Genomic DNA, 18,634 nt, shown 5'->3' on the forward strand with positions numbered 1-18,634 from the left:
ATATATTCAGTGGTTAGGAAAGGCACATCTGAAGAGATCAGATTTAAATTTAAATATCAGAAATGTTTCCCATGGGAGTTCAGTGGTGATAGTGGTGGGGTTACCAGGTGGAGGGAATACCTAGCACAAAACTTTTCACGGGGATGTTATACAAAGATAAGTTGTTCTACAAAGATAAGGAGCACAGCCAGAAAATAGAAGAGCAATTTTGGGAGCATCTAGGTTCTAGGACACAGTGTGAGAGTTGGATGGGTACAATGGCACAATTTATGATTATTTGTCAGTAAAGGAGTGACATGGTCCTGTTGGTCCTGTCTTTCTGGTTGCTGTATGACAAAGAGAGGTAACTAAGAAGAAAGAAGAGGGGGCTAGTGACAAGCTCTGGGTAAAAGGTGACGGTGGCTTTGATTAAGGTGGCAGAAATGGAAGATGTTAAAAGAATAACCTCTCATCAATTTCATTCACTTTAATGGATTTGAGTATCTGCACATGTTGAGTGTTAACATCTGTAACCTCTAGCAACCCAACAGTCTGGTCACACACTCAATATGCCAGCTTCTCACATCATCTCCTTCATACAAAAGTAAACCGGAGTCTTTTTTTTTTTTTTTTTTTTTTGTGTTTTTTTTTTTTCGAGACAGGGTTTCTCTGTATAGCCCTGGCTGTCCTGGAACTCACTCTGTAGACCAGGCTGGCCTCGAACTCAGAAATCCGCCTGCCTCTGCCTCCCAAGTGCTGGGATTAAAGGCGTGCGCCACCACCGCCCGGCGTAAACCGGAGTCTTAAGGTTTTAAGACTTTGATGAAATGCACAGCATTTGACAAAATGCACGTGACATGTATAAAAAAAAGCTCTTAATGTATTTCTGTGACCCTTAAGCTTTTGAGAGGATGGAGAAAGACGGACTCGTGAAAGTGGAGTAGAAAGTAACGTTAGGTCCAGGACATGCAATACTGATTTTATTCTAGCTCTCATATGGCTTCGTCTCTCCTTGTAGCAAAAACAAGACAAAATCCAAAAACCAAATAAACAAAATCAACCTTTCCTTGGTTTTAGTGCTCACTGCATACACATGGGAACTTGACTTTGAATCCTTAGCATCTATGTAAAGTGCTGAGCTCAATGGTGCACACCTATAAATTGAGTGCTGGGAAGTAAAGGAGCATCTTGTGGGCTTGCCTGGCTGGTCAGTCTAGCTAAATCTCGGAGCTCCAGGTTTAGTGGAAGACACTGTCTCAAAAAATGAGGCACATATCAATAGAGGAAGACACATGTCTTTGACATCTGATTTCCGTGGGTGCACGGACATATACACTAAAGAAATCTTTCCTTGCTTATCTATTGGCAAAAATGTTTTTTATTCAAGTGGGTGAAACTTGGTGATAAATGTCTTATTGAGAAGACTAATGTTATCTTAATGAAGGTTTCATCAGTACATGGAAGGAAGATGCTTCATTTACTCCCAGAGACTCAAGTCACAGAACTGAAAGGTACTGTTATATGGTATAATTCAGTTACCCTTAAACCAAATGTCACCTAAACAAAGATGCTAAACTTTAAGAGTAATATGTTTTCACCCAAAATAACAATCCCAGTGTGACAACCCAGTAAGCAATGTAATGAAATCTTTTTGGTTGTATCTTTGCTTAAGATCTCCCCTCCTCTATATTGATGTTTTTGAAGTGTCAAGCACTGTGTTAAGTGGTATTGTACATTCCATTTTTTAACTGTCACAGAAACTCTAGGAGGAAAGACAGATTTTAGTTATTAATAAAGAAAGGTAACGTTTAGAGAGATTAGGAAATTTACTTATGGTCATTTAGCCATTAGGCAGTGGAACCAGTGTTTGACACCAAAGCAACATGCTACTCTCTATACTATAAAAGCATCACTCCTTTATTTAGGTTACCATAAAATATTGCCTGTCTGTTTGTCCCTCCACTCCTCCATCTGTCAACCTACGATCAGTGCATTAATATCTTTTAAGGCTTAGAAACACAGTGAATGATTTATAAGTAAATTTGTATTCCGATAGTATCTTCTTTATTAAAGCTAGAAAGTTTTACATTGCATTACAGCAAAACTATGTGACCAAACTTTATTTCATATGGTGTAGCATTAAAAAAAAAGAAGAAAGAAAAAGACAGACAGACAGAAAGAAAGAAAGAACTTTAGGCTCTCCATCTTGACCATCTTATCCACTGTTAACACTTTACTTTACCAAGACCACTAGAATTATTACAACTACAAATGAACGTGCAATTCTTCAAGTCAAAAGCTAGTTTACAGAGAGATTAGGTGTTTTGGCACCAGAGACACAGCCTACTAAAGGCAGAAGTCTAAAATGATTCAATTCAACATTGTTATTAGACATTGCATTGATTGATTCTAAGATTACGCAATGGTTGACTCAAAAGTACTTCTGGCAAGTACCTTTAAATATATTTGGGAAGTACTGCATTCATTTTCTTGTTTTGATTTGCATTTTTTATTATTGTTATCTTTCCTGTTTATAAAGAGAGAGAAATAACTTGGAGGTGAATGGGTAAGTAGAGAGGTGAAGAGGATCTTGTAGTGGAGGAGGGAACGAATATGATCAAAAACAATGTATAAAAAGATTGAATAAATTAAAATGTATTAAAGTAAACAAAACTATTACATTAAATCCCCCAACTTCTTCACTCCCACATTAGAGTAAAAGTAGAGATTTTATATCTTATCTCTACACAAGCATCACAGAGTTGGGTACCACAAACCTTTTCTTCCCTCCCTATAGCCAATCAGTAATCAAGACCTTTGTACTCTTGGTCCTCAAGTCTTTGTACTAGGTCCCTCCTCTGCTTTTCAGCACTGTGGCTACTTAGTTTACTCTTACTCTTCTGTCAGGACTCATGCAGTCATTTCCTGATTGGCCTTTGGGTTCCTAGTTTTTGCCTTGGATAGCTTACTTTCTCATAGTGTCAGAGGGCTTTACGTGCATGTGTGCATACATACATACATACATACATACATACATACATACATACGTACGTATGTATATATGCTCTTTCCCAGAGCACCAACAAACTTGAAAGTATCACCAAGACATGAAGGCCCTCAATGATCTATCCTACCATGATCTCTGCAGCCCTGGTGCTGTGTCTCATACTCCCTATGGCATAATTTCAATGATTTTATGTGGTACTCAAATCCTCATATCTTTTCATAAATATTTTTTTCTGCACCCTCTTCCTTTATCAGTTCCTCTATCAGTTCCTGGCTTTCCATGTTTACTCCTTATCCAGTTAGTTGGTGTTGTTTTCTCCCTCCCCACTTCCTCTCTTCTGCTTCCTCCTTATGACACCACTTGTCCTTGTGGTGGGGATCATGGCTGTTTGCTCAGTATTTAAGTTGAGTGCTGGCTCACAGTAAGTGTTGAGATATTTGATGTATGAACGAATATTTGGACACAGCTACTACATCTTTTCTTGGGAGACTGAATTAAATGACAGCAATATAACCATTGGTGGCCCGTATAACCTTCACATTCTGGATGAAATATATGCTACTAGTTGAGGCTGTCATGATAAATTCTATAATTGATCCATAAATCCAAGATTTGGCTATTAAGTTTTCTACTGGATATGAATAGCTCTTATTTTAATGAATGTGGCAAAAAAAGATTTGTTTTTCTGGTCAGTTATTACTGCTATCAATGGTCAATTGCTACTTGTCTTGTGGTTGGTGGCATTTGCTTTGTTTTGCTAGCCATGCATTCCTCTTTTACTTATAAAATACCTAATTGGGATTTGAGGGAGGATAATCATTCTTACCAGTAATACTAGATTATATCATGAATATTTTTGAGAAATTATAGATTATACTTTTTATGAATTTTTTATAACAGATAATGAATTTTAGCTAAAACATTCCTTCAATTTCAGCTTAGACTTGCCTTTAATTTTTTTTTTTTTGTAGTGCTGGGCATTGAATCCACGGTGTAGGTACTTGCTTTAACAATATGATATATCTCTTGCCTTCCTTTTTGTTTCTTGAAATAATCACATTTAAATAACCAAGAAAATAATCATATTTGAATAATCAAGAAAAACTAACGTTATTGTTTATATTCAGAGAGAAGTAAAAGCACAGAGAAAAATAGAAGGAGAGAGAAAGAGAGAGAGAGAGAGACAGTGAGAGGGAGAGGGAGAGAGAAGAGAGAGAGAGAGAGAGAGAGAGAGAAAGAGTAAGAAGAGGCAGAGGGGAAAATAGAAAACCCACGTACTGTGGGAAGAAAAGAGCAGGAAAAAGGGAGAGGCAGAGGAGAAACAGGGCTAGCATACTAGTGTGGGAAGGCAAAGCTACCGAAATTCACACCTGTCTATCAATGTGTGCTCTTTCCTGCTTGCCCATATGCCAGCTTTCACCCTACTTCCATCAGACAAAAGCCCCTCTTAGAGGTAGCCCGAGGCATCAAGAGTCTTCTCTCTGTGGCTATGATTTGATGCTGTCACCAGTCTTAATTCATGACTTTACAAGACACCACTGCAACGCTGCATTGGAAAGGGAGTCTTCAACCTGGCTTTATACAAGGTTTCCTTCTTTCTTATTTTTCTTACTGTGTAGCTCTGGCTTATTGGCCTGGTACCCTCTATGTTAACCAGGCTGGCCTCAAACGTATAGCAGCATGTCTCAGGTACTTACCCCAGAGTCAAGATTATTTCTGACAATGTACTATTCCAGATGTGAGAGTGTAGTAGATTGCCCTGGAATCCTATAAACTAGCTACAGCAACTTGGGTGGAGGTTCAGCACCTACTCTGCTGATCAAAATAACCATTTCCCCCAAAGATTCCTTGTACCCAAATGTTACCTTGCTAGAAAACAAAGGAACATCTATATATGAAGTCTTATGGAAGAAGTAGAAATGACAGAAAAGAAAGCAAAAGGCTTAAATAAAGCAAAACTCAGGATGCAGAGAGCCTAATTAGTTTGAACATCCCCAACAATTAAGAGATAAAAAGTACTTGACATAGGCTTTTAATAGTAATATTTCAGCACACTTTCAATTATGATCCAATTAATAAAAATTACCGAGACAATGATTACTGGGTAAAATGAGTAGGCAAATGAAAGTAGTCATGTATTGTTTTCAGGGTAAACACATGCTGCTCTCTCCTGAACTATATAATCTGCTTTTCTGTTGCTGTACCGCCTTTCAATTAGTTTGCATTAGTGGATTACTGGTAAGAATGATTATCCTCCCTCAAATTCTAATTAGGTATTTTATAAGTAAAAGAGTAATTCACGGCTAGTAAAACAAAGCAAATACCACCAACCACAAGACAAACCAACAGACTTTGCTAGGAGACAATTATGCAAGGGGAATACGAATGCTATCAGCACATAGTAAGGCAGGCACAGTGGACTAAGATATAAAATTAATAGTAACTTTTCTTGTTGACATATACACAGAACAAAGACAAACAGCCTAGGAAACCTGAGTCAGGATTTCAGGAGGAAAGCCAGGAGAGTTGTGGTTGACAACAATGTTGTGAATAAGGAAAGCAAAAAATCAAACAAAGAACTTGGAGACCTAGCAGCCAAGAGCCTGGCATAGTAAATGCACACTTGATAAATATCTGCTTTTTTGCATATAACTTCTAGTGAAAGTTTTGATAGAACTATATTCAATTTCAGAAGAAAACACAGTAGATTTCATTAACCTATCATTTAAATACACACATGTACTTACTTTTATATGTGTATGGTACGGAGTATGTATGTCATGGTGTGTGTGTGTGTGTGTAAATAAGAGGATAAGAGGATAGCTTGTTGGAGCCTATTCTCCCTTCCACTCTGTGAGTCTTCTTGAGAGTTGATGACTTCAAGCCGTCAGGCTTGGCTGAAAGCCCCTTTACTCATTAAGCCATCTTGCCAGCCTCAATCAGTTAAAATTTTGAAAAGTAATTTTATAGTTTACTAATATTTAAGTAATATCATAACTACAAGAGTAAGTTCCTAAAACCATACTCAAGTATTCTTTTCCTCTCAAGACACTTGTTAAAGGACAGTCAGATACACGTATATATGTATGCATGTACATAATATTACATAAACAGGTAACAGTAGGAAACTGAGATGATACAGTGTTTCTTACTTTGGGAATAAGAAAGGCGAATATATCTATTGTACAGATATAGAGACACAACCAATATAACAAATCTGTTTATAATCATAATAAAAGATTCCAGAGGACAGACTAGAGACTAAGCTGTATATCTCACAACAATCTATCATTATAGTTAGTAATGTAAAAATGTTCCTATTTGCTACTAGATTTCATGCGTCTTAAAGATAGGAATTACTTTTTATCCATATTTTTTTGTTTCCTGTGGGTTCTATTCAGGCAAAACTCGGTATGAATTTTAAGCAAAGCTCAGAGAAACAGTTCCGTAAGATCCAGCTGTTCTCAGGCTGGCTTTACAAGATTATGTAACATCTGCAACAGCATTCGGGTACCTGCAGTCAGTGTCCTGCAATACCTTCTCCCTTAATGGGAGCAAGTGAGTGTGGCTGTATCATGATTAATGTCAGCCAAGCCTGGGTTTTTGAGGTTCAGAAGCAGAATTCATAGATGCTTCCGTAAGTCTGTTGTGAGGAACACAGGCACTCATTAGAACAGGATGTTTTCTTAAAGCAAGTAAATTCAACATAAAGAGAATGCGGACTGAAAGTGGTTTTAAAATGCCTACATGATAGACAGAAACCAGAGTTCTTCTGTGGAATTCCATTGATGGAAAATACTTTTGTCTACTGATTTTATAATTCTTCCATTATTCTGTGGAGGAGAACAAGTTCTATTGTATAATTTAAAATTCACTAATCAGAGATCAGAGTTAAATACATTTTCCTATTGGGTGGTCATCCTATCATTCGTAGAGTGGCTGTGTATGACACTGCTGGCACACAGACTCAGTATAATGCAGAATATATACCATTTCTGCATTGTTCCCTGTGTATGTGTACACACACACACACACACACACACACAGATATCTCTATAAACACTGCTTCGTGGATTTCAGACACACAGCTCATTTAAGCATTTAAGCACTGGGGGTGGAATAACATGCAGGTGTCAGTCCTTCATATTTCAAAGCTTGAAGATTAACCTAATATACAATATGGTGACCTAACAGTTCTTCATTTGAGAGAAATCTGAAAAATAATCTCGGATACAGCCGAAGTGTTAGAGTAACCCAGCGGGATTTCCACCTCTTCATTTCTTAATGAGGTTTTGAAAATGAGAGGTGACTTTGCCAGTCACTCTGGGCTCTATTATGGCTAATTTGACTTCTCTTCACTCTCCTTGTTAATTATTAACACTAGCCTTTTTATCCTCATGAGACCACATTCCAATTTTTTCCTTTTTCGATTTTTTTTTATGAGCCCATCTTTATGGAGGTGAAAGTCTTGGGGAACAGGTTTTCACTTAGCGTAGAGCCTGAACATTTATTATTCCTTTAGGCAGAGACGCTGTGACATTGATTACATAAGCACGGGTGTTCTTCGTGCTGGCTTTAATGTGCTAGCAATGTGAAAAGGCTGTTAATTAAGGAAGAAGCACCGTGGTATTTTTCACTTGGGAATCATTTCCCTATAGAATGGTCATTTGCCACTTGCTAGCATATCCACAGATTAAAAGGTGACTAGCTGTAAGGGCCTGCCTTTCAGGCGTGCTGAAAGAAATGATCGGTGCCATTTGTAGATGGCTTTCACTTCTCAGCAGTGGTCACTGGTCGCATCTATTCTCCATGGGACAGTTGTGGAAAATGTTATGCAAGAGTAGGCTCTATTTGAAGTTGCTTTGCAGACATTCAGTTATCATCTGACTAACATGTTAATTGCTTCATTATGAAAACATTTTTCTTCAACTTTTAACGCATCTCTCTGCTTCAAAAGTGTTTCCTCAGATATCTCTTAATGTAACTACCCATCTAATTACCTCTAGTTGAGGGGAGCAGATGGGGACACAGAGGCAGCATGGAAGGCAAGCAGAGGCTCAGAAGTTTTTTGGCCAGGAATGGAGCCCAAGTTTGTTTACCTCACCAGCCTTGCTCTGGGAATCATGGGTGAGGCCAGGAGGGTGGGAGGTTGGGGACAGTTGCTAAAAGCGTGATGCAGCTGGCACTCTTCCCTTGAGGAAAACCACATCTCGCCTCCAAGTGTTCTCCAAGCTCCAGTGTGCTCTAATCATTGCTAACTGCCAGGGAAGACACACACCTCAGACACCATGAGGGAGATTGGACCCCTTTCTCTACTAATTTCCTCCTGGAAATCTCATCACTAATTTCTGCTGGAAATCTTGTGACAGATGCTTCTTGACATATAAGCTAGGATAACCTCTTCCTTTATCTAACTAACCCTCTCTGTATTTGATAACCATTGCTGTCCTGTTCTGATAACTCAACGTCCTATAAACATTTTCTGAGTTAAAATCAAAAGCTCAGGGAATCATTGAAAGTATACTATTGTTGCATTAATATTCTCAGAATATGCTTTATTACTGTGGAATAAAACTAAACTGGTTATGAACTGATCTTGCCCCACCCTCACCTCCATCCCTAATTCCCTGTGGGCAAAGCACCTGCTCAGGATCACTGCCTTCACCAGCCTTAGTTTCCTCAGCAGGGAAACCAAGAGTCTTTACTTAGGGTCCCCATCTATAGGTCAAAAGATAAACAAACAGTTCGTGAGGATGGCAAATAACTTACGGGGACATCTGAAGCAATGAGTGTAAGCTGTTTACCTATAAAGTATGATTAATAATCAGTATCTCATTTTGAATGAAATTAGTCATTTTAAATTTTGGAAAAGAAAATGTGAGATTATGCATTATTAGTAATGCCTCATGATCATTTAAAATCCTCTGTAATTAGCAGTGTGCTGTCTGTAGCACATACCTCCCTCCCCCCACAATCATCTTTACAAGGAAGCACCATTATTCAGCAAATTATCTCCCATTCCAAGACTAAGCACTCAGAGCTCTCTGTTGTAGTGTTTCTGGCTAGTTTAAGTTGTAGTTAATTGGGATTTGGACAATAACTCTAATTGGGTCAATATGGGAAAAATTGCAAAAGCATGCCCGTTATGTAAATCTCCCTTTCAAGGAGGACAAAAGGAAAAACAATGATTTCCCGTGGATTCAAAATGGAGTAGTTTGAGGGCAGTTTAGGTTGACACGAAATATTTAAACAGATTTCACCAAATTGCTACTGAGGGAATATAATAAAACAAACACCTGATTATTTACAAGTGTCTTCATTATCAACCAAAGTGACAGTAAGAGGTAGGAAGGAGGTGTGTTTTATCAACTGCGGAGAAGTTATTTAGTGGCCTGGCTTGTGCAACAAAACTTGTGAGTTTGGAATGAAAGTTACTCTTTCTCCTCCAATTCCCCAGGCTGTACCAATCTCCCGGTACCAAAAGGAAATTATGGCACAGGGGAACTTTTTATTTACAACACCACACGAAGGAGCTGTTTTTCTCAGAAATAATTGATGTTTTCTAAAATCCTGTTAATCACTGTAAAATCCAAGCCAAGATATAGTAGATACCCTCAGTTTTGACAGGGCCCCAAAGAGGTCTCTAATAAATGCTTCTTTATTGATCTAGGGCTGCACAATAAAATAAGCACAAAATAGAGATTATATGCACCAAATAGCAGTTAATATGAAGGAAGCACTACAAGATAGGAGTGGAATACAAAACTGTCATGAAATAAATATTTGTGATCTAACTGAAAAATTAAAATCTTGTGTTCTCTTGAGTCTTAAAGATGGTTCTGTAGTTAAAAGCATTTATTGTTCTACAGAACACCCATATTTGGTTCTCAGGACCCACAACTGCCTATACCTCTAATTCTAGATCTGATACCCTCTTCTGACCTCTGTTGGCTCATTCATACATGTGGTATATATACACATAACATATGTGTATACACATATATACATGTGTACATATATACACACATGTACATATAAAATACATACATGTGTACATATATATGTGTATATATACATACATACACACCTGTACATATAACATAAAGATTAAAAATTGTGGCTCCCCCAGGCCCAAAAAGACATGCATGGTACATACTTACTTACAAGTGGATATTAGCCAAAAAGTTCAGAATATCCATGACATAACTCACAGACCATATGAAACTTAAGAAGAAGGAAGGCCCAAGTATGAATACTTCAATTCCACTTAGAAGGGAGAACAAAATAATCATGAGAGGCAGAGGGAAGGAGGGACCTGGGTAGGAGAGGAAATGGAGAAGGACAAAAGGGGGCAGGATCAGGAATGGGGAGAGACAGGAGAGAAGCCCTGAGGGCCAGGAGAATGAATAGAAACATGCAACAGTATGGGGTGAGGGATGGGGGAACCTCTAGAAAGCCCTAGATACCAGGGATATGAGAGGCTCCCAGGACTCAATGGGGATAACCTTAGCCAACATGCCTAACAGTGGGGAGATGGAACCTGAGGAGACCACCTCTAGTAGACATGGCCCCTAGTTGAAGGATGGGGACCACCCACCTATCTCAAAAATTTTAACCCACAATCATTCCTGTTTGAAGGAAATACAGGGACAAAAATGGAGCAGAGACTGAAGGAAAGGCCATCCAGAGACCGCCCCAACTTGGGATCCATTCCATGCTCAGGCACCAAACTCTTGACACTATTGCTGATGTCATGTTGTGCTTGTAGGCAGGAGCCTGGCATGGCTGTCCTCTGAGAGGCTCTACCAGCACCTGACTGAGACAGATGCAGATACAGCCAACCATTAGACTGAGCTTGTGAACCCCTATGAAAGAGTTAGGGGAAGAACTGAAGGAGCTGAATGGGATTGCAACCCTGTAGGAAGAACAACAGTATCAACTAATCGGACCCCTCAGAGCTCCTGAGGACTAAGCCACCAATCAAAGAATATACATGGGCTGGTCCATGGCCCACGTTACACATATGGCAGAGGACTGCTTTGTCTGGTTTCAGTGGGAGGGGAGGCACTTTGTCCTGTGGGGGCTTGATGCCCCAGAGAAGGAGGATGCCTGAGGTGTGAAGTGGGATCATGTAGGTAGTTTGGGGAGAACCTTCTTAAAGGCAAAAGGGACAGGGCATGGGGTTGGGGGCTCATGGAGGTGGGACCTGGAAGGGGGGTAACATTTGAAATGTAAATAATAAAACAATCAGTAAAAACTTGTGGATCTCAATCTATTTCATCAATTTACACTTGAAAATAAGTGAATATTTCTCAACGATAAATTTTAAACAATATCAAAACATTAATGTACTCATGAGAACTCAAGAAAAATTTCAAGAAGCCTACAAAGTATTTTATTTCCAATATGAAAAAATCCTAGTATTCTGTATAACTTATATGTTTTTTCATCTTTACTGTTTGAATATGAATATTAACAAACTCCTCTTTTTGAATAATCTCCAACACAGGTAATATGCTTAGTTCTTCATGTGTAGATGCATGTTTATTAATGTGCACATATAGCTTGATTCAGGGTTAATCTCCAGTGTCATATTGCTGTTTGCGACACTGTTACTTTCTGGCCTGGGTTTTATAGATTATGCTTAGCTGTCCAGCCAGTGATCCTCTATGATCCATTTGTTTTTTTTTCCTCCCCAACACTGAGTTTATAGAGCATAGCACCATGCCTGTTTTCCCATGCTGGTGTTGGGCTTGAACTCAGTTCCCCATCTTATGAAATCCTGATCATTCTTGGAAGCCATTTTAAAAAGATGTCTATACCTGTTTAGCCCTGAATTAATACATAATTCATGTGTTTATTACGTTATACATATCTTAAGATAAAGTTAAGAAAAAGACATGCATTTTGTCAGCAGAAATGGGAATAAAGACAGGCAACTAAGACAAGAAGGGCATCCAGAGTCTTCTCTCTGGTAGGAAGGAACAAAATTGGCTTTTCTGAAGGCTGACATGCAGAATGAATGATTCAACGTGGACAATTAAATATATTGAGCTCTCCTGAGCACAGGCACTGTGGTTGAATCTGAAGTAAGAATTATCCGTCAGTTCTTTGGCTTCATAACATACAGTGTTTGGAAATTATATGAACCTGGCTAGAATGGCTAAGACGACAGAAATACTGAGGACTGGAGTTACAGATGGAAAGCCTACAGTATCCCTGATAGCCACCTAGCATCTATTACATGTGCGTCTCCACTCTGTTTACCCTCACCAAGAATGATGCTATAAGTGTAATTACCATGACTGTGTAAGAGTAATTACCATCTTCCTTCTGTAAGTAAAGACCTTTTAGCTCAGAGAGGTTAAACTACTGTCAAAGGTCAAGTGGCAGAGATGGGACTGTGTGTGGAGCTCAAGCCCTTGCTGGTAAGTACTGTAACAGGATGCCTTTCCTACTAGAACAGGTGTTCTCAGTCTGTGTCGGATCTGAAATCTGAGATAGACCTGCAGTGTACAGCATCACACATTCATATCTACATCAACTTCCTTCTCAGTTTAAGGAGGTAGACTCAAAGAGATAACAGCCACAGAGATAGATATTGAGCTCTAGCAATGAACAAAACCAAAGGATAATTTTTTAAAAACTTATACTACAATTGTAGAGACATAGATTTTAATTTTAAAACTAAAAGAATGCAATAGTGCCATTTAAAAGTTTTGAAGATATAGAAGTGTTAACTGTATTGAAAGTATAGACAGAGTAAAAACAGCCCTTGGCAAGAGCAGTATGGAGTCTGGGTGACTCAGGTGACATGATGACCAGAGTTCCGAGGACCATCCATGGAGAATTGGGGTGAGGTCTGCTCAGATAGGTGAAAGACCTATTGCATGAGGGAGACTTAAATGATCTGGGCTAATAGAAAAGTCAGGAAAGAAGAAAATTCCCTCAGGATCAAGGACAGCCATGACCAGACTCCAGGAGGCAGAGTTCAGCATGGGATATCACAGCGAGAACCATACACAGTGGGGAATTAGTGACCTCACCCCCACCCAGCGTGCAAGAGCAGCTACAGGCAACCGAACTGAGTCTAAGGAAAATGAAAAGGCCTATCTCAGGAACGGCTCAGAAATCTATATGCTACTGTTTTGATAATAACTAGGTTTGCACCGATGCTAGACCATCTACCAGGATAACAATGAAAGTTATTATTATGCCGGTAAGCAGTCTCAACAGAGGACCCTTGCTTTGATTCCTAAATATAAATGAACAAGTCATACATGCAACGTTATTTTACTATCCTCCAAGGAGATAAATCCATTCTCAGGAGGACATCCCAATCACAGTGTATGTTGAAAGGAAGCCTTGACACAGAACATCTCTTAGGGATGGGTGCAGTCTCAGGTATTCTGGCAATGCCAGACTTTGTAGGTTTTCTGATCCTTAAGGTATAACGAGAAAGCTGTCTACTCTACATAGCAGCTGTTCTGCAGTTCAGTGAATGATCGGAGGTATCATCTCCCATAGACTCAGGGATGCTCAATACGATCTCGGTACCCATGCTGACTCTGATTAAGATCAAGCTCAGATTATATACATGTATATCTACAGATGACATGTACCCATCCCTCCCCATTTGACGCAGGAAGTACTCACTGTCATTTCTGAGGAAATTATTAAGCAGCTGGAAAAGGGGAAAGCTATCCCAGGAGTCTTGAGGTTGGGCCTCCAGCGCTGTATCCATATCTACTGTGAATAAAGCCCAAAACTTCTCTGCGTGCTCAGCCAGTAAGTCTGGCCACCAGGCAAATGCCTGTGAGAAGTAAAGGAGAGATCAATGACTTGTTAGAAACATGTTCAAGTGCTACGCTCCTGAAAACATTTACAGCATGCCTCAGTTTCACAAATAAGTATGATAGATAACATCTAATATTTGTGAGATAAGAAATTTTATAGGTATCACATATACAATAACAAATTTGTCATTGATCAATGAGACCTAGGATAGGCATTTATATCTTTAGAAGCCAGACATAAACCATAGGAAAAATTATACTATAAAAACAAAAGAAAAATATCTTATATATAAAAATTATGCACAACTAATGTGAATATTTCTTTTTTATGAATAGAAAATACTAACATATTTGGCATCATACTGTAGAATAATTTCCTTCAACTTCTGTCTTTAATGACAGCATGCCATTCTACTATGAGAATACATTGTCTTCTAAAACCACTGCCCCTTTGAAAAGACTTTCCCCCAATTTTTGAGATACCCAAGGACAGTGTGGTCAGACCTTTACAGATAAATCCTGGGGTAAAATACTGATTGTTTTATTATGGTTTGAAGATGAAGTGTCTCAACAAAAGGCACATGATGGGGGCTTAGTACCAAGCTAGTGGTGCTAGTTTTGGAATGTTCTAGAAACTTTAGGAGGTAGGAAGTGGCTTGACTCTTTCTGTCTGGCTCCCAGTTTGAACTGTTCTGCCTTCGATGCCTTCCTCCCCATGACAGACAGAGCTACCTGGAACCACGAGCTCCTTCTCCTACATTGTACCTGCCTGCTAACCAACACACAGCAAAGCCCCATGATCTCTCTGTTCCAGGTCTGAGCCTTATTTCCCTAGACAGGACATCTGAACTGCCAGTGTGAACTAGGCCCCTGGACGGTTCCCCGAGACTCAACAGCTTTACTTCATGGGACACAGTACTCCTTAGGTGATTACATTTCTGGTTCTCAGACTGTGAACACTGGTAAAGACAGCGTATGTCTGGTCTGTTCTTCACTTTGTACTTGGTCAGGTCTGCTATGACTGGTAATAAAAATAATCACTTTAAAAATTAGGCTTTTTTAAGAGGAGACAATGATAATTTGCTTTTAGACAGTTCTCAAAAAACAATGGGGATGCTACCATTCTCAGTTTTGTTATACTTTGTCTATAATCTGTAATTATAAGTAACCTTAAATAAGTATTCATACACTTAGAGAGTATTTTAAAGTCACTTTTTTGTGTCATCTTTTAAGTGTTTTCCTTATTTGTCTACTGAGTGTCAGTTGGTATCAAAATCTTTTTCTTGTGTGTATGGTGTACATGTATGTATATGCATGCATACATAGACTTCTTTGATCACTCTCAACCCTATGTGTGGAGGCAGGGTCTCCCTATGTGGAGCCCTCCTATGTGGCTAGCTAGTTCTCAAGGGGATCCCTTGGGGATCCCTGCGTCTGCTTCTAGATCACTAGGATTGCAGGGGTCTGCCAAACTTGCCTGGCGTTCCTGTGGCTCTCGGAACCTGAACTCAGGTCCCCACATGTGTGTAGCAAGTTCTTTACCTGAAGAGCCATTTCCCAGGTCCACTATTAATCTTTTAGCTAATATAAAACATGAGCATTCCTGTGATGCATTTTTATTATTCTCCCTGTTAAAACTATTTATTTAGAAGATTTAAATCCTGCAGCCTGAGAATCACCCACTTACTTCCTGAACTGTATTGATTTAAAAATGTATTAGGTTTTATCAGGAGAAGATAAATGACAAGGCTGAAAGACTGGGTTGCAAGATTCTGAAACATGATTTTAAAATCTTTTACAGTAAAAATGGCCTTGTAATCATAGGTGACAGAACAAGAATGTTAAGAAAAGTTGCCATATAGCTAATTAGCATCAAGCAAATAGAAACAAAAGCTGAATTAAACTAGAAAAAATGTGCATAAATAGACTTAAGAGTGATTAGACATTTTAATGTTTTCCTCAATATTGTGATATCTGTATAGAGGAGGAACTTGTTCAGGAATGTTAAGCTGCATAACTGCATAAACCCAGCAGAGTGTCTCATGCAATGACTATCTCTCAGCATTTGCTGAAATATGTATTACAATAGGCATATATAATATATACAAATCTAGTAATATAATCACTTAATGATTCTAACAAATATTAAATAAATAATATATAATAATAGTATTTATTGATTTATTTTATATCTCTTGTTCTTGCTCTTTGAAGTTAGAGTTGTGACAATTTAAAGTAGAAGATGAGATTCCTCACTGAGCAGAGCAGAGTAGAAATGCTAGTCAGAATTCAGTCCTGTGAAGAGAGACGCTCGCAAACATCTCACTTCCTGTTCACAGCCGATACCGTCACAGAAGGCTAAAATGAAGAACCTGGCAGCTGTATTAGCTCTGCATTGTTTCAGTACTATCAGACAAATTCTGAAAGCTCATTTTAAAGCTAAGTTAGAAGAGAGAGCCAGACTGGGAATGAAGAGTAATGGAATATAAACGTTTAAAGAAAACCTTTATGCTTTTCCTATTGACTCTAAAAGCTCATTATGTTTTAAAGAAGTATTGTTTATGCCCCAAATTCTAATTTTGAGGACTTGAGAAAGTATTGAGCAACCAGTCTTTTAATTAATTAACTAATTAACTTTATATGTATGTTTGTGTCTGGGTGAGTGCATACTATGAGTGTGGTACATACTCATAGAAGTTTTATGGTGTCCAGAAAAAACAAAGTAGAACATCAGATCCCCTATAGCCGGGCTTACAGGTTGTTGTGAGTTACCTGACATGGCTGGGTACAGAGAATTAAAATTTGGTTCTCTGGAGGAGTAAGAAGTGCTTCAAACCATTGAGCCAACTCCCCAACCATTGGCTGTAGATCCAAGCAAAAGATGTAGTTTCTTTTGAAGACAGGATCATCTCCACACCTGTCCTTCCTTTCTCTTGCCATCCTATTATAAGTAATTGTTCTGACTGGATTGAAGGGGAAGAAGAGGACTGTACTGTTTCTTCCCAGGGTTCTACCTCATGAGGTAGTAGAAGTTTAAGTCTCACTGGGCTGGAGGAAAACTCTCTAAGAGAAGCCTCTGTTGGTAAGGCATCTATGGGATGTCCTGAGAACAATTCTAAGTCTGTCGTGGCGCTAATGCTAAGCCATGATTTACTGTAAATGACGTGACAGAGGCAGAAGGCAATAGTTTATCAATATACTTAAGAGGAACATATAAATCAATCTTGAATAATAACTATAATATATATGACAAGCTGATAATACTTTTAAAGCTTTGCCAGTGTTATTCAAAGTCGTTGAAATTTCTTTTTCTTCTTTGAGACACACATCTCTGCAGAGTGAGTGGTTGGCCTAGAACTCAGATGTCTATCTGCCTCTGCCTCCTGAGTGCTGGGATTAAAGGACTGCATGCCACCCCCACCAGGCTTGGCATCAAAGTAGTTGAAAACGGAGGCAGATAAGCATGTACCTTGACCTTGGGAGTAAGGCATTGAGCTTCTGAACTCAGAGGCAAGACTACAGTAATCAGAAGCATATCACTTTTCTGCCTGGATTTCTACTTCCTAGTCTGTAAATCAATAAGAACATTATCTACTCTGGGTTATTGTGAAAATAAATCAATATGGAAATTTCTTTCTGTACAAATATGAATGAATGCTATTATCTGCAATTACAAAAATACATTTAAAATCATGTACAGATAATGAGTTAATGTGCTTTAAAAATAATGTCTGAGCTATTCATGGTGGTGCATGCCTGTACCTGGGGAGGCTGACGCAGGAGAATCTGATTTTAAGGCCAGTGTGGGTTACAGAGTGAGAATCTGCTTTAAAAACAAACAAGTTAAAGTGAAAAACAAAATGTCCAATATGAATTTAAAAGGTTGTGTGGGCTAAGTACTGTTCCAGAAGTTTTATGAGTATTATCTTAGTTATTCTCCCAAATTGCTCATTTGAGCAGACAGTATAATTATTTTATTTGTAGAGCTAGTAAGTAGGAGAGACATGATATAGTTTTCTTAAGTAACTGTACAGAGCATATTAGCTGTCCATCATCATCCATCCATCTGTCTGTCCGCCCGTCTGTCCATTCATCCACCCATCCATCCACCTGCCTGCCCGTCTGTCCATCCATCCATCCATCCATCCATCCATCCATCCATCCATCCATCTGCCTGCCCACCCGTCCATCTGTCTGCCCATACACCCACCCATCCATCTATCCATCCGTCCATCCATCCATCCGTCCATCCATCCATCCGTCCACCCACCCACCCATTCATCTATCCATCTGTCCATCCGTCCATCCATCCATCCATCCATCCATCCATCTGTCCGTCCATCCATCTGTCCATCATCTGCTTGTCAACTTTGTATAGCAGAACATTACTACTGTACCTTGATTTCTTCTTATGATAACATCTATTATCACAAGACTTATTTATATATTTTCTAATTTATCTGAAGTCTAAGGGTTTTGATTGCTTTTTTACCTTTGAAATGCATAATATAAAATTTAATACAAAAAAGGAGGACCATTCTACATTGAGCAAAACCAGAAAGTTTGGCTTTGTAATGTTTTTTCTTTTTTTTTTTCTCATCATAACACTAGTCTACAATGCTAAAGTTTGTGAATGACCATAAAAGCTCTGGAGACAATTCAATAATTACTATATCACTTGGTGCTCAAATAGATACATATATAAACATACACAGAACAATTTGGAAGGACATATTCTTGTAGTAGCCAGTAGAATGGACCATAACATGTTGCTGGCTCCTCATAATTCTTTTAATTCATTATTTAGATATTAATTTTAAATATAAATATTAAAATAATAAAAAGAGGTTCA

At 38.7% G+C, this 18,634-nt stretch overlaps 1 protein-coding gene across 4 annotated transcripts in view; it reads right to left on the minus strand.

Moving 5' to 3' along the window:
• Positions 1 to 18,634, minus strand: part of Cadps2 (calcium dependent secretion activator 2) — a 501,414-nt gene that overhangs the window by 67,690 nt on the left and 415,090 nt on the right. For all 4 annotated transcript variants that reach the window (XM_028762525.1, XM_028762526.1, XM_028762523.1 and 1 more), the window contains one exon: positions 13,643 to 13,799. In XM_028762525.1, coding sequence (XP_028618358.1) covers positions 13,643 to 13,799 — 157 coding nt within the window. The remainder of the gene's footprint in view (positions 1 to 13,642; positions 13,800 to 18,634) is intronic.

The sequence above is a fragment of the Grammomys surdaster genome, unplaced genomic scaffold, assembly GCF_004785775.1.
Source record: "Grammomys surdaster isolate TR1022 unplaced genomic scaffold, NIH_TR_1.0 134, whole genome shotgun sequence".
NCBI lineage: Eukaryota > Metazoa > Chordata > Mammalia > Rodentia > Muridae > Grammomys > Grammomys surdaster.